The 23,751-nt window shown below is 35.6% G+C and overlaps 1 protein-coding gene across 9 annotated transcripts; it reads left to right on the plus strand.

The window, feature by feature from the left end:
- The first annotated feature begins 1,513 nt into the window (after positions 1-1,513).
- Positions 1,514-22,104, plus strand: LOC135107385 (uncharacterized). Of its 9 annotated transcripts, none has more exons than XR_010271748.1 (7): positions 1,514-2,233; positions 5,384-5,735; positions 6,473-6,586; positions 6,849-7,026; positions 8,143-8,210; positions 8,358-8,553; positions 10,706-10,795. XR_010271748.1 is itself a non-coding variant. In XM_064017175.1 (7 exons), exons 3-7 carry the CDS (start codon positions 18,504-18,506, stop codon positions 21,526-21,528), a joined length of 750 nt encoding a protein of 249 aa, XP_063873245.1. In that variant the 5' UTR covers positions 13,519-14,040; positions 14,162-15,399; positions 18,482-18,503; the 3' UTR covers positions 21,529-22,096. The 9 variants fall into 9 exon arrangements, 7 of the variants coding, with proteins under 7 accessions (XP_063873250.1, XP_063873248.1, XP_063873244.1 ...); XM_064017175.1 differs by lacking the exons at positions 1,514-2,233; positions 5,384-5,735; positions 6,473-6,586; ... (2 more) ...; positions 8,358-8,553; positions 10,706-10,795 and adding exons at positions 13,519-14,040; positions 14,162-15,399; positions 18,482-18,833; ... (2 more) ...; positions 21,254-21,321; positions 21,469-22,096; XR_010271749.1 differs by lacking the exon at positions 8,143-8,210.
- The last annotated feature ends 1,647 nt before the right edge of the window (positions 22,105-23,751 follow it).

Raw genomic sequence — 23,751 nt, forward strand, 5'->3', positions numbered from 1 at the left:
CAAGAGAGAGAGAGAGGGACCGAGGAGGAGGAGGAAGAGAGAAAGAGAATTTGAACAAGCAAGAAGAAAAAAGAGAATTTTGTAAATGAAAAGAAGGAAAAAGGAAGAATATGAGAGAGATAGTTTTGTGTACTGCTACTACTACTACTACTAATACTACTAATAATATGACTCCAATTGTCAGTGGGGAGTCAATAGGAGCTTTGAAAGACTAGATAAATGTATGGATGGGGAAAGAGGCAGGCATGTCTCATACAAGGACTGCAACATGTAGGCCTGATGGCTTCCTGCACCAACTCTTGTGTTTTGATGTCTGCCACATCACAACACTACACCATCTACCTTACCAGACAAATAGAAAACCACCAAATATTTATTGACTTCCTCTCTCACCCTGAAAACTGAAAAACACCCAAAATATTCATCTACCATTACTTTGAGAGAGAGAGAGAGAGAGAGAGAGAGAGTAATTTTCTTTAATTTTGGCAGATAATTAGGACAGGAGAATGAAAGAGAGTAGCAGAAGAAGAAGAAGTAAAGCAGCTGCTCAAGAAAGAGAGAGAGAGCATCATTTCAACTTTTTTTCATATAACTAGAAAAAAGATTGCATTGTTACTATTACTTGTACTACTATTATTATTACTATTGCTCCTTCTATTGCTACCACCAATAGTAAAAATAAGAAATAATTCATTGGTATTATTATTATTCCCTCATACCCTGACAAATCTTTGTTCCTTCCTTCCTTTTATCTTTTTCCCCTATCATCCTTTATATATATATATATATATATATATATATATATATATATATATATATATATATATATATATATATATATATATATATATATATATATATATATATATATATATATATGGGCCTTGTCAGACCCCAATTTTGAATAATCTTGAATTTTTATTTTTTTTTATTACTTTTCTTCTGTTCTCTTAGTTACTGCTACTTTTTTTTTTTTTCAGAATGCACCACCATTAATTTATGTTCATTCCGCCATTTCTTTTTATTTATTACTATTTCTATTTTATTTTTCCTCGCTCAGCCTAATCTGTCCCCCTCTCCCCCTCCAAACTCCAATCCTGACATTACCAAGCCGCACTGAGAGCATCGGGGGCGTTGTGTGGACTGCGTCGGGGAAAGTGACCATGGCTTTTACCACCTTAGAGATATTGGTGTGTGTGTGTCCATCTATCCTAACCTGAGCTAACTTCTCTCACCCACACACACAAAGGAAGTTTCGATCAGTCTTTCAAGACTGTCCTCACTAGCATGGGCTTTCAATAATAAAGTATTCTGTTTGACTTTACTGATCTCTTACTGAATACTCAAACCCCCAACACACACACACACACACATCTGTACGTGACATTCCTGTTTGTTTATTTCTTTGGTGATTGTTTTTCTTCTGTTTTAATATTTTTTCTATTGTTTATTTATGTTTTGTCCCTTGTTTCGGTTTGTTCGATGGTAATTTAGTTATTTATTTTTTGTAGAACGTCAGTAAAACATAAAGGAAAATCTACCCTCCGTCCTGTAATATTTGGGAAAATGTTAGGCTTTGTAGGATATCTCGTCTAACCTCTCTAACATACACACTGGTGTGTGTATGTGTGTGTGAGTGTTATTGCTAGTTATCTCTCTCTCTGTCAGTAGTTGCACAGGTCTTCAAGGATATTTTTAAGGTTTTAATGACAGATTAACAACATTTCTACATTAATAACAGGAGATACACCATTGAAAACCCTGATAATCATCTTTATAGCTTTGAAAAACAGTCGTGAGGAGAGAGAGAGAGAGAGAGAGAGAGAGAGAGTATGAGCATTTCAGTTGAGCCTATTCTGCCCTGGTTTGTGTTTGCTGCGGTGACACGGTGCCGCACTGAGTGAAGATTGCGTTCATAATCACTTATTTGGGGTGGAGTGGGGAAAGGAGAGTCAGGAAGTGAGGATATTTATATTATTTGACATATTATTTGATAACATGTCAACTTTTGTGTGTGTGTGTGTGTGTGTGTGCGCGGGGGTGGGTGTTGGATCAGTGACAGGTGGCGCTGCTGGGGAGTTACCACTGCGAGCGGCTGGCTGGCTGCAGTGTTTTGGTCAGCACTGGTCAGTCTTGCCCCACACGCTCTATTAACCAGTGTTTCCGTCTTCCCGACACCTTCTTCCTGCACCAAGCACCGTCAAGCATCACCAGAGAGGCACGAGTACGTAAGGTGAGTCCAGCGGGGCCAGTCTCTCCTCAGTCAGCCTTACTGCCTTCACAACACTCTAATCCTCCCTGTAGTGTCTTGTATTCGTTTATTTAGGATTCATTATTCGTTATTTAGTTTTTTAGGGGTTAATTATTTATATTTAGGTTTTGTTTACGTCTGAGTCTGGAAAGAGTTGGAAATTTATTCAAATATTTAATGTTCGCCAATATGTAAACAAGCCGTCAGCCGTGTTATTAGCCATTATTTGCCTCGTCTCTCACTTATTGTAGGCCTAACATATCACAAGATGGATCCACATGTCTAGCCATCATATCCGCTGGTCAGATATATCCGTCATTGCCTGGTTTTGGTATTATATAGGAATAAATAAGGCAACATGGCCGCCGGCTCCCCCACTGAGGTCGCCGCCGAGGGCCGCCATGATGGACTGGCACCTGTTCCGGCTTGTTGGTTCCAATATTTTTTTTTATTTTTCTGAATTAATTTATTTGGCTTGTATAGTAAGATTTTATGGTTTCTAAAAATATTTCGTTGCTTTTGAAGTGTTTTTCTTGCTTCAGTTAAGTAAATGTGCTGAATTTGGTGTTGTTTTTTATATAAATAAGGGGCAGTTTGTACGGTGAAATTTACCCAGCCTGGTTTTTGGCTTTTTTATTTGAGGCTTTAATGAAGATTTTATTGCTTCAAAAAATCGTTTATGATTTTTAAAGTATGTTGCGTTCCTGTTGAGTTAAGTATGTGGAATTTGAATAGGCTTATTGTCCCGTTGAAAGTGGTGATTTTGTCATTTTTTAGCTTCTTTATTTTTTTATTATAGCTTGTAACTAAGTGTGCATTATTTTAAAAAATAGTTCAGATTTTTTAAAATGTTTTTTTACCAGTGTAAAGTGGAATAGGTGGACTTTTCAGTGTTTTTAATGGTGTCAAAATTTCCAACACTTTTTCCATATTTCACATAATATTTCTTTATAACTACTGAGACTGGAGGTGTTTTGATATTGTGAATATTAATTAAAGTAATTGTCAAGTCAGAATATATAATGCATTCGAGCCTAGCTTAATTTTTTCTATGGGTCAATTTCAAAATGAAGTACGTTACGTACGTATGGCAGCGGGGCGCCGGCACCTCGCCTGTGACGTCATCAAGGATTCGGGACTCCGTCTGCTCCAGTGTCTCCTCAATATTTACCGTAATTTCCAGTGTTTTCCAAATGTTTCCAGCTGTTTCTAAAGTCAGGCGTGTATATACTTGTAGTAGAAGGAAGAAAATAAGAGAAATGAAAGAGGAGAAGGAAGAAATAAAAAGAAATGGAGGAGGAGGCAAAACAGGTAAACAATATTTAGTTTAGTTTCCCTTGCTGCGCTGCAGTTCTCTGTAATATTTGGTGTGTTTTGGGTGTTTTACGTGTTCAGGATGTATGTAGGAATGTTGTGGGGTGTTTAGAGTGTGTTTTGGTGGTGTTTAATTGTGTTTTGGGTGTATATTTGCTGTTATCATTGTGTTTTGGGTGAATTTTGGGTGTTTGAAATGTGGTTTAGGATGTTTTTAGTTATATTGTAAGTGGTTTGAGTCGTGTGGGGTGTTTTGAGTATATTGTGGGATGTTTTTGTGTGTTATGGGTGTGTTTGGGGGTATATTGAGGTGTAGTGAGTTAGTTTTGGGTTTATTTTCTGTTTTAAGTGTTTTGGTGAGTTTGGGTGTGTGTGTCGGGTCTTTTGAGGTGTATTTGATTGTGTGCAAGTAGTTTTGGGTCTTTAAGGGTGTGTTTGTGGCGTGTTTGTGGTGTTGAGTGGTGCTTTAAGTGTGTTTTGGATGTTTTGATGTGTTTTGGGTGTGTTTGATGAGTTTTGGGGTGTTGTAGTGTATTTTGGGTGTTTTAAATCTTTTGAGTGTGTTTGGATGAGTTTTAGGTATATTGGGGTGCTTTGAGTGTGTTTTGGATAAATTTAGCGTGGTTGGGGTGGGTTATTTGGATGTTTTTAGATGTTACGGGGTGTTTTGAGTGAATATTCAATATTTGGTTGTGTTTAGGTGAGTGTAGTGGGTATTTTGGGGTGTTGTGACGTGTTTTGGTTGTGTTTTGGATGTTTTGAGTGTATTTTGAGTGTGTTTTGGTAAGTTTTGTTGCATGTAGGGATGTTGAGTGTTATATATATATATATATATATATATATATATATATATATATATATATATATATATATATATATATATATATAATGGGAAGGCAATGAGAAGAGGGACAAAAGAACATGGGATGCACTGCCTGTGTTCATACCGGGATCTGATGTTAGTTCTTGTGAAGGGCCAGAATGCATATTCCTGAAGTCTGGAAGGAGTCGTCTGCCAGCCTGTATGGACACTAGGCTGTAGCTCCAAAACTAACTGTAGGATTCTCTCTAAAATAGTCTCATTAAGATTTTCGCACAAAATTACCCATACATAACTTAATCTAACCTAACCTAACTGCTACAAGAGTAAATGGGCCGAAACATTACCAGACTTCGGGAATATGCCTCCAGAGAGATACGGGTTAAGGTCGCTTCACACACATCAGTGCCGTATTCGTTCCGTGCTGTTCAGTGCTTCAGTGTCAGTAAAAAAAAAAAATTCATCATTTTGGAATTCGGCAGAAGCATTTACACACGTCCGGCGAAGTACCGTGTTTTGACTGAAGTGATTGTTACGTCTCTGTTCCGTGAAATGGAAAATCGTCTTCACTGGTATTTTAAAAATTTTCACGGATGTTGGACGAGTGTTTGAAATAAAATAGAAGAAATTGAAATGGTGATAAATACTCTTTTTAATGATAGGTGTGAAACCACCTTTGAGTGTACTATTCAGATAGTGTACCCATTATCTGCCAATTTCACTGGGACAAAAGCACAATTAGGTGATTGTTAAGAAGATCAACAATAATAATAATAATAATAATAATAATAATAATAATAATATAATAAAAGGAGTTAAGCCATCTATATAGTTAGCTAGATTGATATTATCATTATTATTGTTATCATCATTATTACATATCAAGGTATTGTGACATTATTATTAATAATGTTATTATTATTATTATTATCATTATTATTATTATTATTATTATTGTTATTATTATTGTTATTATTATTATCATTATCATATTTCAGCTATCCAACATCAGAACAGTATATGAATATGGCAAATGCTGTTTTGACATCATTTCCTGCCATCCTGAGAAACAGTGATCTCGAGGAGCATGAAATGCAGCTGCAATGGAAATTGCGCATCCAGTGCAAGTTTCAGAATTCAAGAAAGAGGCAGGATTCCTCAGTGACTGAGGTGACGTCAAGGAAAAAGAAGATCCCTTGCATAGTGCCAAAAGAGACTACATGTCCACTGATGTATGGAGTAAAGGCTAACCTTCCACCAAGGCTTCATTCAGAAGATGATGAGTCATTAGAGAGACATAGACAGTGGCTTGCTCTACACTGGATGAAGAAAGATCCCGAGTTAGATAAGGTATGTGATATTTGTACGCTTGATTTATCTTTTTTATATTTCAGAGACTTCTTTACTGGTGTTGTTTAAAAACACCTGCTCTTATGTAAGCAATTTCAATGGTACTGGTGGATAGCCACTGAAAAATGATGCTCGTATATATATATATATATATATATATATATATATATATATATATATATATATATATATATATATATATATATATATATATATATATATATATATATATATATATATATATATATATATATATATATATATATATATATATATATATATATATATATATATATATATATATATGCCAATTTCACTGGGACAAAAGCACAATTAGGTGATTGTTAGGAAGATCAACAATAATAATAATAATAATAATAATAATAATAATAATAATAATAATAATAATATAATAAAAGGATGAAGAAAGATCCCGAGTTAGATAAGGTATGTGATATTTGTACGCTTGATTTATCTTTTTTATATTTCAGAGACTTCTTTACTGGTGTTGTATAAAAACACCTGCTCTTATGTAAGCAATTTCAATGGTACTGGTGGATAGCCACTGAAAAATGATGCTCGTATATATATATATATATATATATATATATATATATATATATATATATATATATATATATATATATATATATATATATATATATATGAGGGAGAGAGGGAGGCTGGTGGGACAGTCAACTTATGAAAACTAATTTTACTTTAATGATTTTCCTCAGGCTGAACGCCTCATGCAGTTGACACTCTCTGAGAGATGCAAAAAAATAATCAATGGGAACATTCTTGTAGCAGAAATCCTGAACTTGTACCCATGGATTCAGACTTTTGATGGTGTAAGTGTGTATATATGTACACTTTATGGATTTTGCTACATATTGTTACAAATTGTCAACTTTATTTGTAGAGCTATAATGTATATAGCTATTTATATTTTATAGTAGGTAATTGATATTTAACTACCGGTACTTCCATTCTCCCTCTCAGGCTCAAAGGCCTCAGTGACGGGAGATAAGCACTCATAACTAAGTACAGTTATTGCAGATGCTCATCTCTGTAACCTTCACTTATAATTATTTGATGCTTATATCTTTACAGATAATCAAGGAGTTCCTGAGATTAGAACCACAAGCGGATGAACCAGACCCAAGAGTAGCAGTTTTGAAAGGGCTGGAGAAATATAGGCTCCCAATAATTGCCATTCTCAAAAAAAGAAAAGCAGTTCCTCTGTATATGGAAACCTTACTTGAACTCTATGACCACGATGAAAGTCAATGTGAGTAATGTCTAGTTCAACTTGTTCATTTCAGTAGCTGGTAGCAATTTAATATATGTATCTTTTCATCATTAGCAATGCATCTTTCACTTTTATAAGCCTAGTATTCATGAAACTATGCTGCATGGAAAAACCAAACATTGTATTAAGCATGACCTATCTAACTGTAATGCTTGCACCAATTTCTATAAAGGTACTCATTTAATTGTTAAATTCCTGCTCTTCTATCAAATTTTTGGCTGAGTGCTATGGCTAAATAATTGTTTGCAGCATAAGTGATGTTAAAGATTTTAATATGTGTAAAGCATCTCTCTCTCTCTCTCTTTCTCTCTCTCTCTCTCTCTCGTAAGGAAAGACATTATTTCTAGTGTAAATACACCCAATAGGCTGTCCAATTTGAAATTTAGAATGTAAATATTATCAATCTTTTTAGAAATGTTAGCTGCATCCTCTTCCCTTGCAGTCCAATAAGACAGGTCACTAATTCGCGTGGAGATAGAATTCTTGGAGTCACCTTTGCCGGCGCTAGCGCAAGTGCAAACAGTCTGATAAAGGTTTGTTCCATGGTTGTGGTGAAGTTCAGGACTTCTCACGCTGTTTTAGTGGATATGATGAGAAGAATCAGGGGTTGAGAACATCAGTGCGTTATGTCGGGGCATGTAGGTTCGGCTGGGATTTTCTTTCTTTCTTTCTTTTTTTTTTTTTTTATCAGTACTCATCATATTCTTACGAGGACTTGCTAGACAAAGCATTATTGCATTATGATATTACCCAAATAGTGTCTCAAGTAAAAAACATAACCGCATACTCGTACAAAAGATTTGCTGCTGTGACACAAAGCACAAAAATCATTAGTATACTGATCGTTCTGAGCATTCAATCAAAATGCTTGTCATTCATATAATGAGTAAAACCATCGAGGAGCTTTATTTTTGTTAATTCTTATGTGATAAAGCAATAATTACAGGAGACTTTTAAAAGATTGGTACTCAAATTAGTGGACTGTCCTATTGGATGTGACCATATCTTCACTTTTTCCTTACACAGTTAATTTTCTTTTGTTTATTTGATTTACTTATTATCATATTTATTTATATATTTATTTATTTGCACCAGATGCTTGCTTAGTTATATTGGGGTTACTTCACCTGCTTGGAGAAAGGAAAGATTCCATTTTTACTAAGGTTAAATTTCAGTACCTTTGATTTTAGAGTGGTGTGTATATATTGAAATTTCTGAATATATTATCACCTTAAGATATACATCTACATATAAATTTTATTTTAATGTCAAAATGTTATTAATGTTTACACTATTATTTCTTCCTTAAGGTACCAGAAGAAGAACTAAGAACAGGGCAGTCTAGTGTGTATTTGATGGTGCGCCTGTAGCTGAACCAACATGTATTTCTATGGCTGTAGTCTCATTGGTAGCAGGGCTTTGTGTTTAATATTGAACACCCAAAAAATTGTGAACATTTCCTCCGTTTCACAACATCCCATCTCTTAGGTATCAAGTATGACAAAGGTAACACTTCAAAAAGAAGATCTCTACTTGTAAAACTCAATGAAGTAAAGACAGAATTGAGCTACAAAAATGCGTAAATCTGCTTCCAAATATATTCAACTCCACACATAATGCCTCTCTCTCTCTCTCTCTCTCTCTCTCTCCTCTCTCTCTCTCTCTCTCTCTCTCTCTCTCTCTCTCTCTCTCTCTCTCTCTCTCTCTCTCTCTCTCTCTCTCTCTCTCTCTCTCTCTCTCTCTCTCTCTCTCTCTCTCTCTCTCTCTCTCTCTCTCTCTGTCACATATACACACACACACACACACACACACACACACACACACAGTAGTCAATTACTAGTTAAAGATTAAACAGTGAAATAAATACATAACATTGTTAATAAGTTTTCTAAAAGGAAAAGGAAATACTTGTACTTCCCCTTCCCCCACCCAGTATTCATGAAATCTTACTGAATTGTTATATATATATATATATATATATATATATATATATATATATATATATATATATATATATATATATATATATATATATATATTATATATATTATATATATACGTATATATATATATATATATATATATATATATATATATATATATATATATCTCTCTCTCTCTCTCTCTCTCTCTCTCTCTCTCTCTCTCTCTCTCTCTCTCTCTCTCTCTCTCTCTCTCTCTCTCTCTCTCTCTCTCTCTCTCTCTCTCTCTCTCTCTCTCTCTGTCTCCAAATTGGGAAGTATTCTTCATGTACCATATGATGCATATATATATATATATATATATATATATATATATATATATATATATATATATATATATATATATATATATATATATATATATATATTTTTTTTTTAATGCATTTTTTACCTTTTTTTTTTATTTCTCTATGTTATTGCAAGTGATACGTGAAGCTTCTTTATTACTGTTCTGAGCATTTCTGTAGATTTGTTTAGTTAGTATATCCCATAGAAATACTCATTTTCTTTTTTTGTGTGGCTTTAAAGGATTAATGGTGACATATGGATATGATCTGGGTTAAAAGCTTGTACAAATAAGGTTAAATGTCTATTTTTGCACTGGTTGTTTCCCTAAGTTTCTTAAAAGTACTGTGATATAATGATTAGCAATGGAGCAGTGTGTGTGAGAATTTGTGTGTTATTTACACCTTTTCTGGTAAATTTTTTGTGGGAAAGATGTTATTCAAAAATGTGTTCTTAACACACACGAACTCACTCACACTGGTGTCAGAAACTTTGAGTGTCAGGAGTGTGAGAAAAGATTTACCCTGAAAAGTAAGCTTAATAGACACATGCTAATCCGCCACTGGTGTGAGAAAGTCTGAGTGTCAAGAGTGGGGGGAAAAATTTGCCCACAAAGGTGATGTAAACAATCACATGCTCACCACTAGTAAGACACTTCGAGTGTCAGGAGTGTGGAAAGAGATTTGCCAAGAACGGTCATCTTGATACACATATCCAGTCTCCCTTGGTACTTTGTGAGATTTGTGATGCTTTCTTACTGGATTTTCATACCAGTGTTGGTGGAAAAGAATACAAGAATCCCATTCAGTGTAAATGTCTCTGTCTGTTTTACTCTGTCTAACTGCTTTTTCTGTCCCTCCTCCTCCTGCCATTATTGATCCTAGGTATTTGAACTCTCTTGTCTGCTTCAATCTTATGCCATCCTCTGATGTTACATTTATTTCCTCATAACCTTCTCCGTTGCTTACCGTTACCTCTGTCTTTTGTGTGCTCACTTTCATTCCCTTTCTCTCCAGGTTGCCTTTCCATAACAAATATCTCTCCTGTAACTCTTCCTCCGTATCCGCAATGATGACTAGGTCGTCGGCGAACAGCAACTCCCACAAGTCCTCATTGTCTCTCACATCCATTGTTATTGTGTCCAACACTATGAGAAAGAGATAAGGACTCAAAGCTGATCCCTGATGGGGTCCTACTTCAACTGGGAAGGATTCTGTTTCCCCATACCTTGTCTGCACTGTTGTTTTTGCTCCCTCATACAACATTTTCACTAGTCTTATCTTTTCTGGCACTCTTCTCTTTCTCAAACTCCAGTACATTACTTTCCCAGGCACCCTGTCATACACCTGCAAGTCCACAAAATGCCAATACACTTTTCTGTTTCCTTCTAGATATTTTTCCTGTATCTGAGTTGGGCAAGCCAGCCCAGCTCAGTGCCGGTCACAAGCCCGGATAAATGGGGAGTGTTGCTGACAGGTCTAGTCAACCGAGCGTCAAAAACAAGACCAAACATAAATAATGAACCTTAGGAATACCTGTATACTGGTAATTTTTATGTATAGCAGGGATGGACTATTATCTTGTCTGTTAAATTTAGAAACACCATTGTAGAGATTGAATGCTCCAATAAAGTGTTCAGTGCAAATTTAACAGTGGTATGATATACAGTACAGTAGTGTATAGTGTATAATTTAATTAATAAATTAGTATGGAAGGAAAACCCGACAATCAGGGTGCAGTCTCCAGCAAGTGTTTTCATCCAGACTTGTGTGGATGTACTCAGCTCTCTTGAATCAAAGGACATGTCAAAGTGTCTCTGGATGCTCTGAATTTGCTTGGGAAAACACTCAGAATCCATTTGAGAGGGCCCAGTCAGAAATGGACCATGGCCTTAGCTTGAAGAAGCAGCAGACACAGACCAGGTAATTGCCTCAAGACTATGAAGAACTTTTATAACTAATGCCTTAAGTGTCAGGCCTGCTATTTACTTTACTTCATTTGAGGCAAAAATGAAAATGATGTAGATAACCTGGTATGGGAGATGATGATGACATGAACTATGCTTCCTTGCCTTACTAATGCAATATGTACCAATTTACTTGCGCATTGTGATTTACTTAAGCCAGATAGCATTTACTCATTAAATATGTCAAATTTTAAGTATTATATAGTTCATGGTTGTTTTCAAGTAGTTACAGTTATGCATGCAGTATATAAAATTATGACGGGTGGTTTCACATAGTTAAGAGTCGTAAATGAACTTGCCCACAGGATATAAAGATGGAGAGAAATAGACCCATCACCTACACTCAGCATATTCCAGTGATTATTTGACTTTACATAAATAACACACTGAATATAGATAAATGCATCTGAGGTTCTCTTTCACTCTCTGCTAGTAAAACTGTGATCAGCAAACAAGCTTGCTATTACTGCCTACCCTCCTCTATTCTCCCAGCCTTACACTAACATTTCCAACTTTGCATTAATCTCTCTCATGCCATCCATAACATAAAACATTGAGTCACCATAGAATCATCACTCACTGGCCTCACTTTGCTCCAATAACAAAACCCTCACTGCAATAATTCATCCTAAGTAACATGTTTTCACCCTAAGCAGCTCTTACCCTAACCACACCCTAGCTTCCTCTCCTGCCCACGCATCATCTTATCTTGGAAATTTTCACCCTGTGCATACCAAACTAACACATATTCACCTTAACAGTATTTCACCCTTATTAATTCCCTCATCCCAACCCAACCCTCTCTCAACCTACCTCCCCCTCATAGGCTGCTGACAGGGTGCTATAACAACATCCTACCCCTGTGGTTTGTGCAGGTGCTGGTGGTGGAGGAAAAGGATGACAATGCCCACCGTATCACAATCCCTGATCACCACACCCCTGTCATGTCTGTCACCTTAATACATACTGTAACCTTCATGTTGTCATTCATCAAGAAAGAGAGAGAGGGACCGAGGAGGAGGAGGAAGAGAGAAAGAGAATTTGAACAAGCAAGAAGAAAAAAGAGAATTTTGTAAATGAAAAGAAGGAAAAAGGAAGAATATGAGATAGTTTTGTGTACTGCTACTACTACTACTACTAATACTACTAATAATATGACTCCAATTGTCAGTGGGGAGTCAATAGGAGCTTTGAAAGACTAGATAAATGTATGGATGGGGAAAGAGGCAGGCATGTCTCATACAAGGACTGCAACATGTAGGCCTGATGGCTTCCTGCACCAACTCTTGTGTTTTGATGTCTGCCAAATCACAACACTACACCATCTACCTTACCAGACAAATAGAAAACCACCAAATATTTATTGACTTCCTCTCTCACCCTGAAAACTGAAAAACACCCAAAATATTCATCTACCATTACTTTGAGAGAGAGAGAAAGAGAGAGAGAGAAAGAGAGAGAGTAATTTTCTTTAATTTTGGCAGATAATTAGGACAGGAGAATGAAAGAGAGTAGCAGAAGAAGAAGAAGTAAAGCAGCTGCTCAAGAAAGAGAGAGAGAGCATCATTTCAACTTTTTTTCATATACTAGAAAAAAGATTGCATTGTTACTATTACTTGTACTACTATTATTATTACTATTGCTCCTATTGCTACCACCAATAGTAAAAATAAGAAATAATTCATTGGTATTATTATTATTCCCTCATACCCTGACAAATCTTTGTTCCTTCCTTCCTTTTATCTTTTTCCCCTATCATCCTTTATATATATATATATATATATATATATATATATATATATATATATATATATATATATATATATATATATATATATATATATATATATATATATATATATGGGCCTTGTCAGACCCCAATTTTGAATAATCTTGAATTTTTATTTTTTTTACTACTTTTCTTCTGTTCTCTTAGTTACTGCTACTTTTTTTTTTTCAGAATGCACCACCATTAATTTATGTTCATTCCGCCATTTCTTTTTATTTATTACTATTTCTATTTTATTTTTCCTCGCTCAGCCTAATCTGTCCCCCTCTCCCCCTCCAAACTCCAATCCTGACATTACCAAGCCGCACTGAGAGCATCGGGGGCGTTGTGTGGACTGCGTCGGGGAAAGTGACCATGGCTTTTAGCACCTTAGAGATATTGGTGTGTGTGTGTGTGTGTCCATCTATCCTAACCTGAGCTAACTTCTGTCACCCACACACATGTAACGTTCCTTTTTATTATTTCTGTGTTTCTTTGAGTCTCCCCAATAATTGTTTTCTTTTGTAGCTTGCGGTGAAGAGGAGGATAATAGCGGTAATTAAAGGTTTAGTGATTATATGAAAAAGTATATTTATAAGGCGTGTATTCGTGGGAGTGATTTAAAAGTCTTGAAACATTTCTTATAAATAGTCTTACTTATTTCAACTGTGGTTTTCTCTAATCAGTGGTAATACGAATAATAGGATTACATCATGTTGCGTCAGCCTACCAGTAACTCATAAGGTGTCATTCCCTAGCTTATAAAATATGTTAGTAATTTAGAATTCAATTATTAACTTCAACTAATGTCCAGCCTATATGCTCACCTTGCTAGCCAATTATTCCTGCATTTTTATTTAAACTCACGGTTCAGTAAAATTATTTGTGAAAGAAGAGAGAGAGAGAACTAGCTAAGGTTCCAATAACTTCAGAGGCCTGTGGGTGTTGAGGGAGAGAGCACAGAATGGCGTCTCCCTTCCCTCTGGCAACAGGTAGGTCTCGTAGCTCTGAAATATTTGATTTTTCTTTTATTTAGAAGTGAATATTACTGTGTTCATGTTTATTATTCATGTCTCTAGTGAAGATAATTATAGTGACTGTACGTGTTGACAGAATGGCGTCTCCCTTCCCTCTGGCAACAGAATGGCGTCTCCCTTCCCTCTGGCAACAGATAAAATTGCTGGTGTTGGTCCCACGTGGAAACAGGCCACAGAGTCTTGGGAAAGTGTTAGCCATGTAATGTTTCTTTAGTCAAATATAGTCTACTGTGAATGTGTTGTGGGCAATATTATTGCCGTAGAGAAGTGATGGATGAAGGCTGTGACGCTATTTAGGGATATAACGGTGCCCAGAATCAATGGTACTCTTGAGGAGTTATAAAAGTAATTATTTTCTTGTGTATTCGTAGTGTTAAGTAACGGAGTATAAGTGTATATGCCATACCAGAATTTCAAGTGCCTTTTCTTTTTTTTTCTAGATTAACCACTCGATAAAGTGTCATAGTGGGTCAGTCAACCCAAAGAATCCCATCAGTATTATTCATTTAATTATTTTTGCTATTTTTATATTTTTCGTTCCTCCTAATAAAGCCACACTGTAGGTACTGTGTGATAATTAACCTCTCCCTACCCTCTGGCCATGACGATGAAGGCGAGAACCATTACCAATCAAAAATGTTTTCTTTTTTTCTATTGTGTGTGCGTGCTTCACCTCTTCTCTCTTCCTCTTCTTTTTTCTTCTTCACCGTGAAGATCTTTGCCTCGTCTCATTAGAGCTTTGATCGGACCGGTGAGGAGGAGGGAGGAGGGGGGGGTGGCGTTACACACACAAAGGAAGTTAACAACATTTCTACATTAATAACAGGAGATACACCATTGAAAACCCTGATAATCATCTTTATAGCTTTGAAAAACAGTCGTGAGGAGAGAGAGAGAGAGAGAGAGAGAGTATGAGCATTTCAGTTGAGCCTATTCTGCCCTGGTTTGTGTTTGCTGCGGTGACACGGTGCCGCACTGAGTGAAGATTGCGTTCATAATCACTTATTTGGGGTGGAGTGGGGAAAGGAGAGTCAGGAAGTGAGGATATTTATATTATTTGACATATTATTTGATAACATGTCAACTTTTGTGTGTGTGTGTGTGTGTGTGTGTGCGCGGGGGTGGGTGTTGGATCAGTGACAGGTGGCGCTGCTGGGGAGTTACCACTGCGAGCGGCTGGCTGGCTGCAGTGTTTTGGTCAGCACTGGTCAGTCTTGCCCCACACGCTCTATTAACCAGTGTTTCCGTCTTCCCGACACCTTCTTCCTGCACCAAGCACCGTCAAGCATCACCAGAGAGGCACGAGTACGTAAGGTGAGTCCAGCGGGGCCAGTCTCTCCTCAGTCAGCCTTACTGCCTTCACAACACTCTAATCCTCCCTGTAGTGTCTTGTATTCGTTTATTTAGGATTCATTATTCGTTATTTAGTTTTTTAGGGGTTAATTATTTATATTTAGGTTTTGTTTACGTCTGAGTCTGGAAAGAGTTGGAAATTTATTCAAATATTTAATGTTCGCCAATATGTAAACAAGCCGTCAGCCGTGTTATTAGCCATTATTTGCCTCGTCTCTCACTTATTGTAGGCCTAACATATCACAAGATGGATCCACATGTCTAGCCATCATATCCGCTGGTCAGATATATCCGTCATTGCCTGGTTTTGGTATTATATAGGAATAAATAAGGCAACATGGCCGCCGGCTCCCCCACTGAGGTCGCCGCCGAGGGCCGCCATGATGGACTGGCACCTGTTCCGGCTTGTTGGTTCCAATATTTTTTTATATTTTTCTGAATTAATTTATTTGGCTTGTATAGTAAGATTTTATGGTTTCTAAAAATATTTCGTTGCTTTTGAAGTGTTTTTCTTGCTTCAGTTAAGTAAATGTGCTGAATTTGGTGTTGTTTTTTTTATATAAATAAGGGGCAGTTTGTACGGTGAAATTTACCCAGCCTGGTTTTTGGCTTTTTTATTTGAGGCTTTAATGAAGATTTTATTGCTTCAAAAAATCGTTTATGATTTTTAAAGTATGTTGCGTTCCTGTTGAGTTAAGTATGTGGAATTTGAATAGGCTTATTGTCCCGTTGAAAGTGGTGATTTTGTCATTTTTTAGCTTCTTTATTTTTTTATTATAGCTTGTAACTAAGTGTGCATTATTTTAAAAAATAGTTCAGATTTTTAAAAATGTTTTTTTACCAGTGTAAAGTGGAATAGGTGGACTTTTCAGTGTTTTTAATGGTGTCAAAATTTCCAACACTTTTTCCATATTTCACATAATATTTCTTTATAACTACTGAGACTGGAGGTGTTTTGATATTGTGAATATTAATTAAAGTAATTGTCAAGTCAGAATATATAATGCATTCGAGCCTAGCTTCATTTTTTCTATGGGTCAATTTCAAAATGAAGTACGTTACGTACGTATGGCAGCGGGGCGCCGGCACCTCGCCTGTGACGTCATCAAGGATTCGGGACTCCGTCTGCTCCAGTGTCTCCTCAATATTTACCGTAATTTCCAGTGTTTTCCAAATGTTTCCAGCTGTTTCTAAAGTCAGGCGTGTAGATAGTTGTAGTAGAAGGAAGAAAATAAGAGAAATGAAAGAGGAGAAGGAAGAAATAAAAAGAAATGGAGGAGGAGGCAAAACAGGTAAACAATATTTAGTTTAGTTTCCCTTGCTGCGCTGCAGTTCTCTGTAATATTTGGTGTGTTTTGGGTGTTTTACTTGTTCAGGATGTATGTAGGAATGTTGTGGGGTGTTTAGAGTGTGTTTTGGTGGTGTTTAATTGTGTTTTGGGTGTATATTTGCTGTTATCATTGTGTTTTGGGTGAATTTTGGGTGTTTGAAATGTGGTTTAGGATGTTTTTAGTTATATTGTAAGTGGTTTGAGTCGTGTGGGGTGTTTTGAGTATATTGTGGGATGTTTTTGTGTGTTATGGGTGTGTTTGGGGGTATATTGAGGTGTAGTGAGTTAGTTTTGGGTTTATTTTCTGTTTTAAGTGTTTTGGTGAGTTTGGGTGTGTGTGTCGGGTCTTTTGAGGTGTATTTGATTGTGTGCAAGTAGTTTTGGGTCTTTAAGGGTGTGTTTGTGGCGTGTTTGTGGTGTTGAGTGGTGCTTTAAGTGTGTTTTGGATGTTTTGATGTGTTTTGGGTGTGTTTGATGAGTTTTGGGGTGTTGTAGTGTATTTTGGGTGTTTTAAATCTTTTGAGTGTGTTTGGATGAGTTTTAGGTATATTGGGGTGCTTTGAGTGTGTTTTGGATAAATTTAGCGTGGTTGGGGTGGGTTATTTGGATGTTTTTAGATGTTACGGGGTGTTTTGAGTGAATATTCAATATTTGGTTGTGTTTAGGTGAGTGTAGTGGGTATTTTGGGGTGTTGTGATGTGTTTTGGTTGTGTTTTGGATGTTTTGAGTGTATTTTGAGTGTGTTTTGGTAAGTTTTGTTGCATGTAGGGATGTTGAGTGTTATATATATATATATAATGGGAAGGCAATGAGAAGAGGGACAAAAGAACATGGGATGCACTGCCTGTGTTCATACCGGGATCTGATGTTAGTTCTTGTGAAGGGCCAGAATGCATATTCCTGAAGTCTGGAAGGAGTCGTCTGCCAGCCTGTATGGACACTAGGCTGTAGCTCCAAAACTAACTGTAGGATTCTCTCTAAAATAGTCTCATTAAGATTTTCGCACAAAATTACCCATACATAACTTAATCTAACCTAACCTAACTGCTACAAGAGTAAATGGGCCGAAACATTACCAGACTTCGGGAATATGCCTCCAGAGGGATACGGGTTAAGGTCGCTTCACACACATCAGTGCCGTATTCGTTCCGTGCTGTTCAGTGCTTCAGTGTCAGTAAAAAAAAAAAAATTCATCATTTTGGAATTCGGCAGAAGCATTTACACACGTCCGGCGAAGTACCGTGTTTTGACTGAAGTGATTGTTACGTCTCTGTTCCATGAAATGGAATATCGTCTTCACTGGTATTTTAAAAATTTTCACGGATGTTGGACGAGTGTTTGAAATAAAATAGAAGAAATTGAAATGGTGATAAATACTCTTTTTAATGATAGGTGTGAAACCACCTTTGAGTGTACTATTCAGATAGTGTACCCATTATCTGCCAATTTCACTGGGACAAAAGCACAATTAGGTGATTGTTAAGAAGATCAACAATAATAATAATAATAATAATAATAATAATAATATAATAAAAGGAGTTAAGCCATCTATATAGTTAGCTAGATTGATATTATCATTATTATTGTTATCATCATTATTACATATCAAGGTATTGTGACATTATTATTAATAATGTTATTATTATTATTATTATTATTATTATTATTATTGTTATTATTATTGTTATTATTATTATCATTATCATATTTCAGCTATCCAACATCAGAACAGTATATGAATATGGCAAATGCTGTTTTGACATCATTTCCTGCCATCCTGAGAAACAGTGATCTCGAGGAGCATGAAATGCAGCTGCAATGGAAATTGCGCATCCAGTGCAAGTTTCAGAATTCAAGAAAGAGGCAGGATTCCTCAGTGACTGAGGTGACGTCAAGGAAAAAGAAGATCCCTTGCATAGCGCCAAAAGAGACTACATGTCCACTGATGTATGGAGTAAAGGCTAACCTTCCACCAAGGCTTCATTCAGAAGATGATGAGTCATTAGAGAGACATAGACAGTGGCTTGCTCTACACTGGATGAAGAAAGATCCCGAGTTAGATAAGGTATGTGATATTTGTACGCTTGATTTATCTTTTTTATATTTCAGAGACTTCTTTACTGGTGTTGTTTAAAAACACCTGCTCTTATGTAAGCAATTTCAATGGTACTGGTGGATAGCCACTGAAAAATGATGCTCGTATATATATATATATATATATATATATATATATATATATATATATATATATATATATATATATATATATATATATATATATATATATATATATATATATATATATATATATATATATATATATATATATATATATATATATATATATATATATATATATATATGCCAATTTCACTGGGACAAAAGCACAATTAGGTGATTGTTAAGAAGATCAACAATAATAATAATAATAATAATAATAATAATAATAATAATAATAATAATATAATAAAAGGATGAAGAAAGATCCCGAGTTAGATAAGGTATGTGATATTTGTACGCTTGATTTATCTTTTTTATATTTCAGAGACTTCTTTACTGGTGTTGTTTAAAAACACCTGCTCTTATGTAAGCAATTTCAATGGTACTGGTGGATAGCCACTGAAAAATGATGCTCATATATATATATATATATATATATATATATATATATATATATATATATATATATATATATATATATATATATATATATATATATATATATATATATATATATATATATATGAGGGAGAGAGGGAGGCTGGTGGGACAGTCAACTTATGAAAACTAATTTTACTTTAATGATTTTCCTCAGGCTGAACGCCTCATGCAGTTGACACTCTCTGAGAGATGCAAAAAAATAATCAATGGGAACATTCTTGTAGCAGAAATCCTGAACTTGTACCCATGGATTCAGACTTTTGATGGTGTAAGTGTGTATATATGTACACTTTATGGATTTTGCTACATATTGTTACAAATTGTCAACTTTATTTGTAGAGCTATAATGTATATAGCTATTTATATTTTATAGTAGGTAATTGATATTTAACTACCGGTACTTCCATTCTCCCTCTCAGGCTCAAAGGCCTCAGTGACGGGAGATAAGCACTCATAACTAAGTACAGTTATTGCAGATGCTCATCTCTGTAACCTTCACTTATAATTATTTGATGCTTATATCTTTACAGATAATCAAGGAGTTCCTGAGATTAGAACCACAAGCGGATGAACCAGACCCAAGAGTAGCAGTTTTGAAAGGGCTGGAGAAATATAGGCTCCCAATAACTGCCATTCTCAAAAAAAGAAAAGCAGTTCCTCTGTATATGGAAACCTTACTTGAACTCTATGACCATGATGAAAGTCAATGTGAGTAATGTCTAGTTCAACTTGTTCATTTCAGTAGCTGGTAGCAATTTAATATATGTATCTTTTCATCATTAGCAATGCATCTTTCACTTTTATAAGCCTAGTATTCATGAAACTATGCTGCATGGAAAAACCAAACATTGTATTAAGCATGACCTATCTAACTGTAATGCTTGCACCAATTTCTATAAAGGTACTCATTTAATTGTTAAATTCCTGCTCTTCTATCAAATTTTTGGCTGAGTGCTATGGCTAAATAATTGTTTGCAGCATAAGTGATGTTAAAGATTTTAATAGGTGTAAAGCATCTCTCTCTCTCTCTCTTTCTCTCTCTCTCTCTCTCTCTCGTAAGGAAAGACATTATTTCTAGTGTAAATACACCCAATAGGCTGTCCAATTTGAAATTTAGAATGTAAATATTATCAATCTTTTTAGAAATGTTAGCTGCATCCTCTTCCCTTGCAGTCCAATAAGACAGGTCACTAATTCGCGTGGAGATAGAATTCTTGGAGTCACCTTTGCCGGCGCTAGCGCAAGTGCAAACAGTCTGATAAAGGTTTGTTCCATGGTTGTGGTGAAGTTCAGGACTTCTCACACTGTTTTAGTGGATATGATGAGAAGAATCAGGGGTTCGGAACATCAGTGCGTTATGTCGGGGCATGTAGGTTCGGCTGGGATTTTCTTTCTTTCTTTCTTTTTTTTTTTTTATCAGTACTCATCATATTCTTACGAGGACTTGCTAGACAAAGCATTATTGCATTATGATATTACCCAAATAGTGTCTCAAGTAAAAAACATAACTGCATACTCGTACAAAAGATTTGCTGCTGTGACACAAAGCACAAAAATCATTAGTATACTGATCGTTCTGAGCATTCAATCAAAATGCTTGTCATTCATATAATGAGTAGAACCATCGAGGAGCTTTATTTTTGTTAATTCTTATGTGATAAAGCAATAATTACAGGACACTTTTAAAAGATTGGTACTCAAATTAGTGGACTGTCCTATTGGATGTGACCATATCTTCACTTTTTCCTTACACAGTTAATTTTCTTTTGTTTATTTGATTTACTTATTATCATATTTATTTATATATTTATTTATTTGCACCAGATGCTTGCTTAGTTATATTGGGGTTACTTCACCTGCTTGGAGAAAGGAAAGATTCCATTTTTACTAAGGTTAAATTTCAGTACCTTTGATTTTAGAGTGGTGTGTATATATTGAAATTTCTGAATATATTATCACCTTAAGATATACATCTACATATAAATTTTATTTTAATGTCAAAATGTTATTAATGTTTACACTATTATTTCTTCCTTAAGGTACCAGAAGAAGAACTAAGAACAGGGCAGTCTAGTGTGTATTTGATGGTGCACCTGTAGCTGAACCAACATGTATTTCTATGGCTGTAGTCTCATTGGTAGCAGGGCTTTGTGTTTAATATTGAACACCCAAAAAATTGTGAACATTTCCTCCGTTTCACAACATCCCATCTCTTAGGTATCAAGTATGACAAAGGTAACACTTCAAAAAGAAGATCTCTACTTGTAAAACTCAATGAAGTAAAGACAGAATTGAGCTACAAAAATGCGTAAATCTGCTTCCAAATATATTCAACTCCACACATAATGCCTCTCTCTCTCTCTCTCTCTCTCTCTCTCTCTCTCTCTCTCTCTCTCTCTCTCTCTCTCTCTCTCTCTCTCTCTCTCTCTCTCTCTCTCTCTCTCTCTCTCTCTCTCTCTGTCACATATACACACACACACACACACACACACACACACACAGTAGTCAATTACTAGTTAATGATTAAACAGTGAAATAAATACATAACATTGTTAATAAGTTTTCTAAAAGGAAAAGGAAATACTTGTACTTCCCCTTCCCCCACCCAGTATTCATGAAATCTTACTGAATTGTTATCTTGTGTTATATATATATATATATATATATATATATATATATATATATATATATATATATATATATATATATATATATATATATATATATATATATATATATATATATATACATATATCTCTCTCTCTCTCTCTCTCTCTCTCTCTCTCTCTCTCTCTCTCTCTCTCTCTCTCTCTCTCTCTGTGTCTGTCTCCAAATTGGGAAGTATTCTTCATGTACCATATGATGCATATATATATATATATATATATATATATATATATATATATATATATATATATATATATATATATATATATATATTTTTTATGCATTTTTTACCTTTTTTTTTTTTATTTCTCTATGTTATTGCAAGTGATACGTGAAGCTTCTTTATTACTGTTCTGAGCATTTCTGTAGATTTGTTTAGTTAGTATATCCCATAGAAATACTCATTTTCTTTTTTTGTGTGGCTTTAAAGGATTAATGGTGACATATGGATATGATCTGGGTTAAAAGCTTCTACAAATAAGGTTAAATGTCTATTTTTGCACTGGTTGTTTCCCTAAGTTTCTTAAAAGTACTGTGATATAATGATTGGCAATGGAGCAGTGTGTGTGAGAATTTGTGTGTTATTTACACCTTTTCTGGTAAATTTTTTGTGGGAAAGATGTTATTCGAAAATGTGTCCTTAACACACACGAACTCACTCACACTGGTGTCAGAAACTTTGAGTGTCAGGAGTGTGAGAAAAGATTTACCCTGAAAAGTAAGCTTAATAGACACATGCTAACCCGCCACTGGTGTGAGAAAGTCTGAGTGTCAAGAGTGGGGGGAAAAATTTGCCCACAAAGGTGATGTAAACAATCACATGCTCACCACTAGTAAGACACTTCGAGTGTCAGGAGTGTGGAAAGAGATTTGCCAAGAACGGTCATCTTGATACACATATCCAGTCTCCCTTGGTACTTTGTGAGATTTGTGATGCTTTCTTACTGGATTTTCATACCAGTGTTGGTGGAAAAGAATACAAGAATCCCATTCAGTGTAAATGTCTCTGTCTGTTTTACTCTGTCTAACTGCTTTTTCTGTCCCTCCTCCTCCTGCCATTATTGATCCTAGGTATTTGAACTCTCTTGTCTGCTTCAATCTTATGCCATCCTCTGATGTTACATTTATTTCCTCATAACCTTCTCCGTTGCTTACCGTTACCTCTGTCTTTTGTGTGCTCACTTTCATTCCCTTTCTCTCCAGGTTGCCTTTCCATAACAAATATCTCTCCTGTAACTCTTCCTCCGTATCCGCAATGATGACTAGGTCGTCGGCGAACAGCAACTCCCACAAGTCCTCATTGTCTCTCACATCCATTGTTATTGTGTCCAACACTATGAGAAAGAGATAAGGACTCAAAGCTGATCCCTGATGGGGTCCTACTTCAACTGGGAAGGATTCTGTTTCCCCATACCTTGTCTGCACTGTTGTTTTTGCTCCCTCATACAACATTTTCACTAGTCTTTATCTTTTCTGGCACTCTTCTCTTTCTCAAACTCCAGTTCATTACTTTCCCAGGCACCCTGTCATACACCTGCAAGTCCACAAAATGCCAATACACTTTTCTGTTTCCTTCTAGATATTTTTCCTGTATCTGAGTTGGGCAAGCCAGCCCAGCTCAGTGCCGGTCACAAGCCCAGATAAATGGGGAGTGT

Source organism: Scylla paramamosain, chromosome 15, assembly GCF_035594125.1.
Source record: "Scylla paramamosain isolate STU-SP2022 chromosome 15, ASM3559412v1, whole genome shotgun sequence".
Lineage (NCBI taxonomy): Eukaryota > Metazoa > Arthropoda > Malacostraca > Decapoda > Portunidae > Scylla > Scylla paramamosain.

Coding starts and splice junctions, on each gene's coding strand:
- LOC135107385 (XM_064017174.1), top strand. CDS start 5,406: ATGAATATGGCAAATGCTGTTTTGACATCATTTCCTGCCATCCTGAGA. Junction 5,736..6,472: donor AAGATCCCGAGTTAGATAAG/GTATGTGATATT, acceptor GATTTTCCTCAG/GCTGAACGCCTCATGCAGTT. Junction 6,587..6,848: donor GGATTCAGACTTTTGATGGT/GTAAGTGTGTAT, acceptor ATATCTTTACAG/ATAATCAAGGAGTTCCTGAG.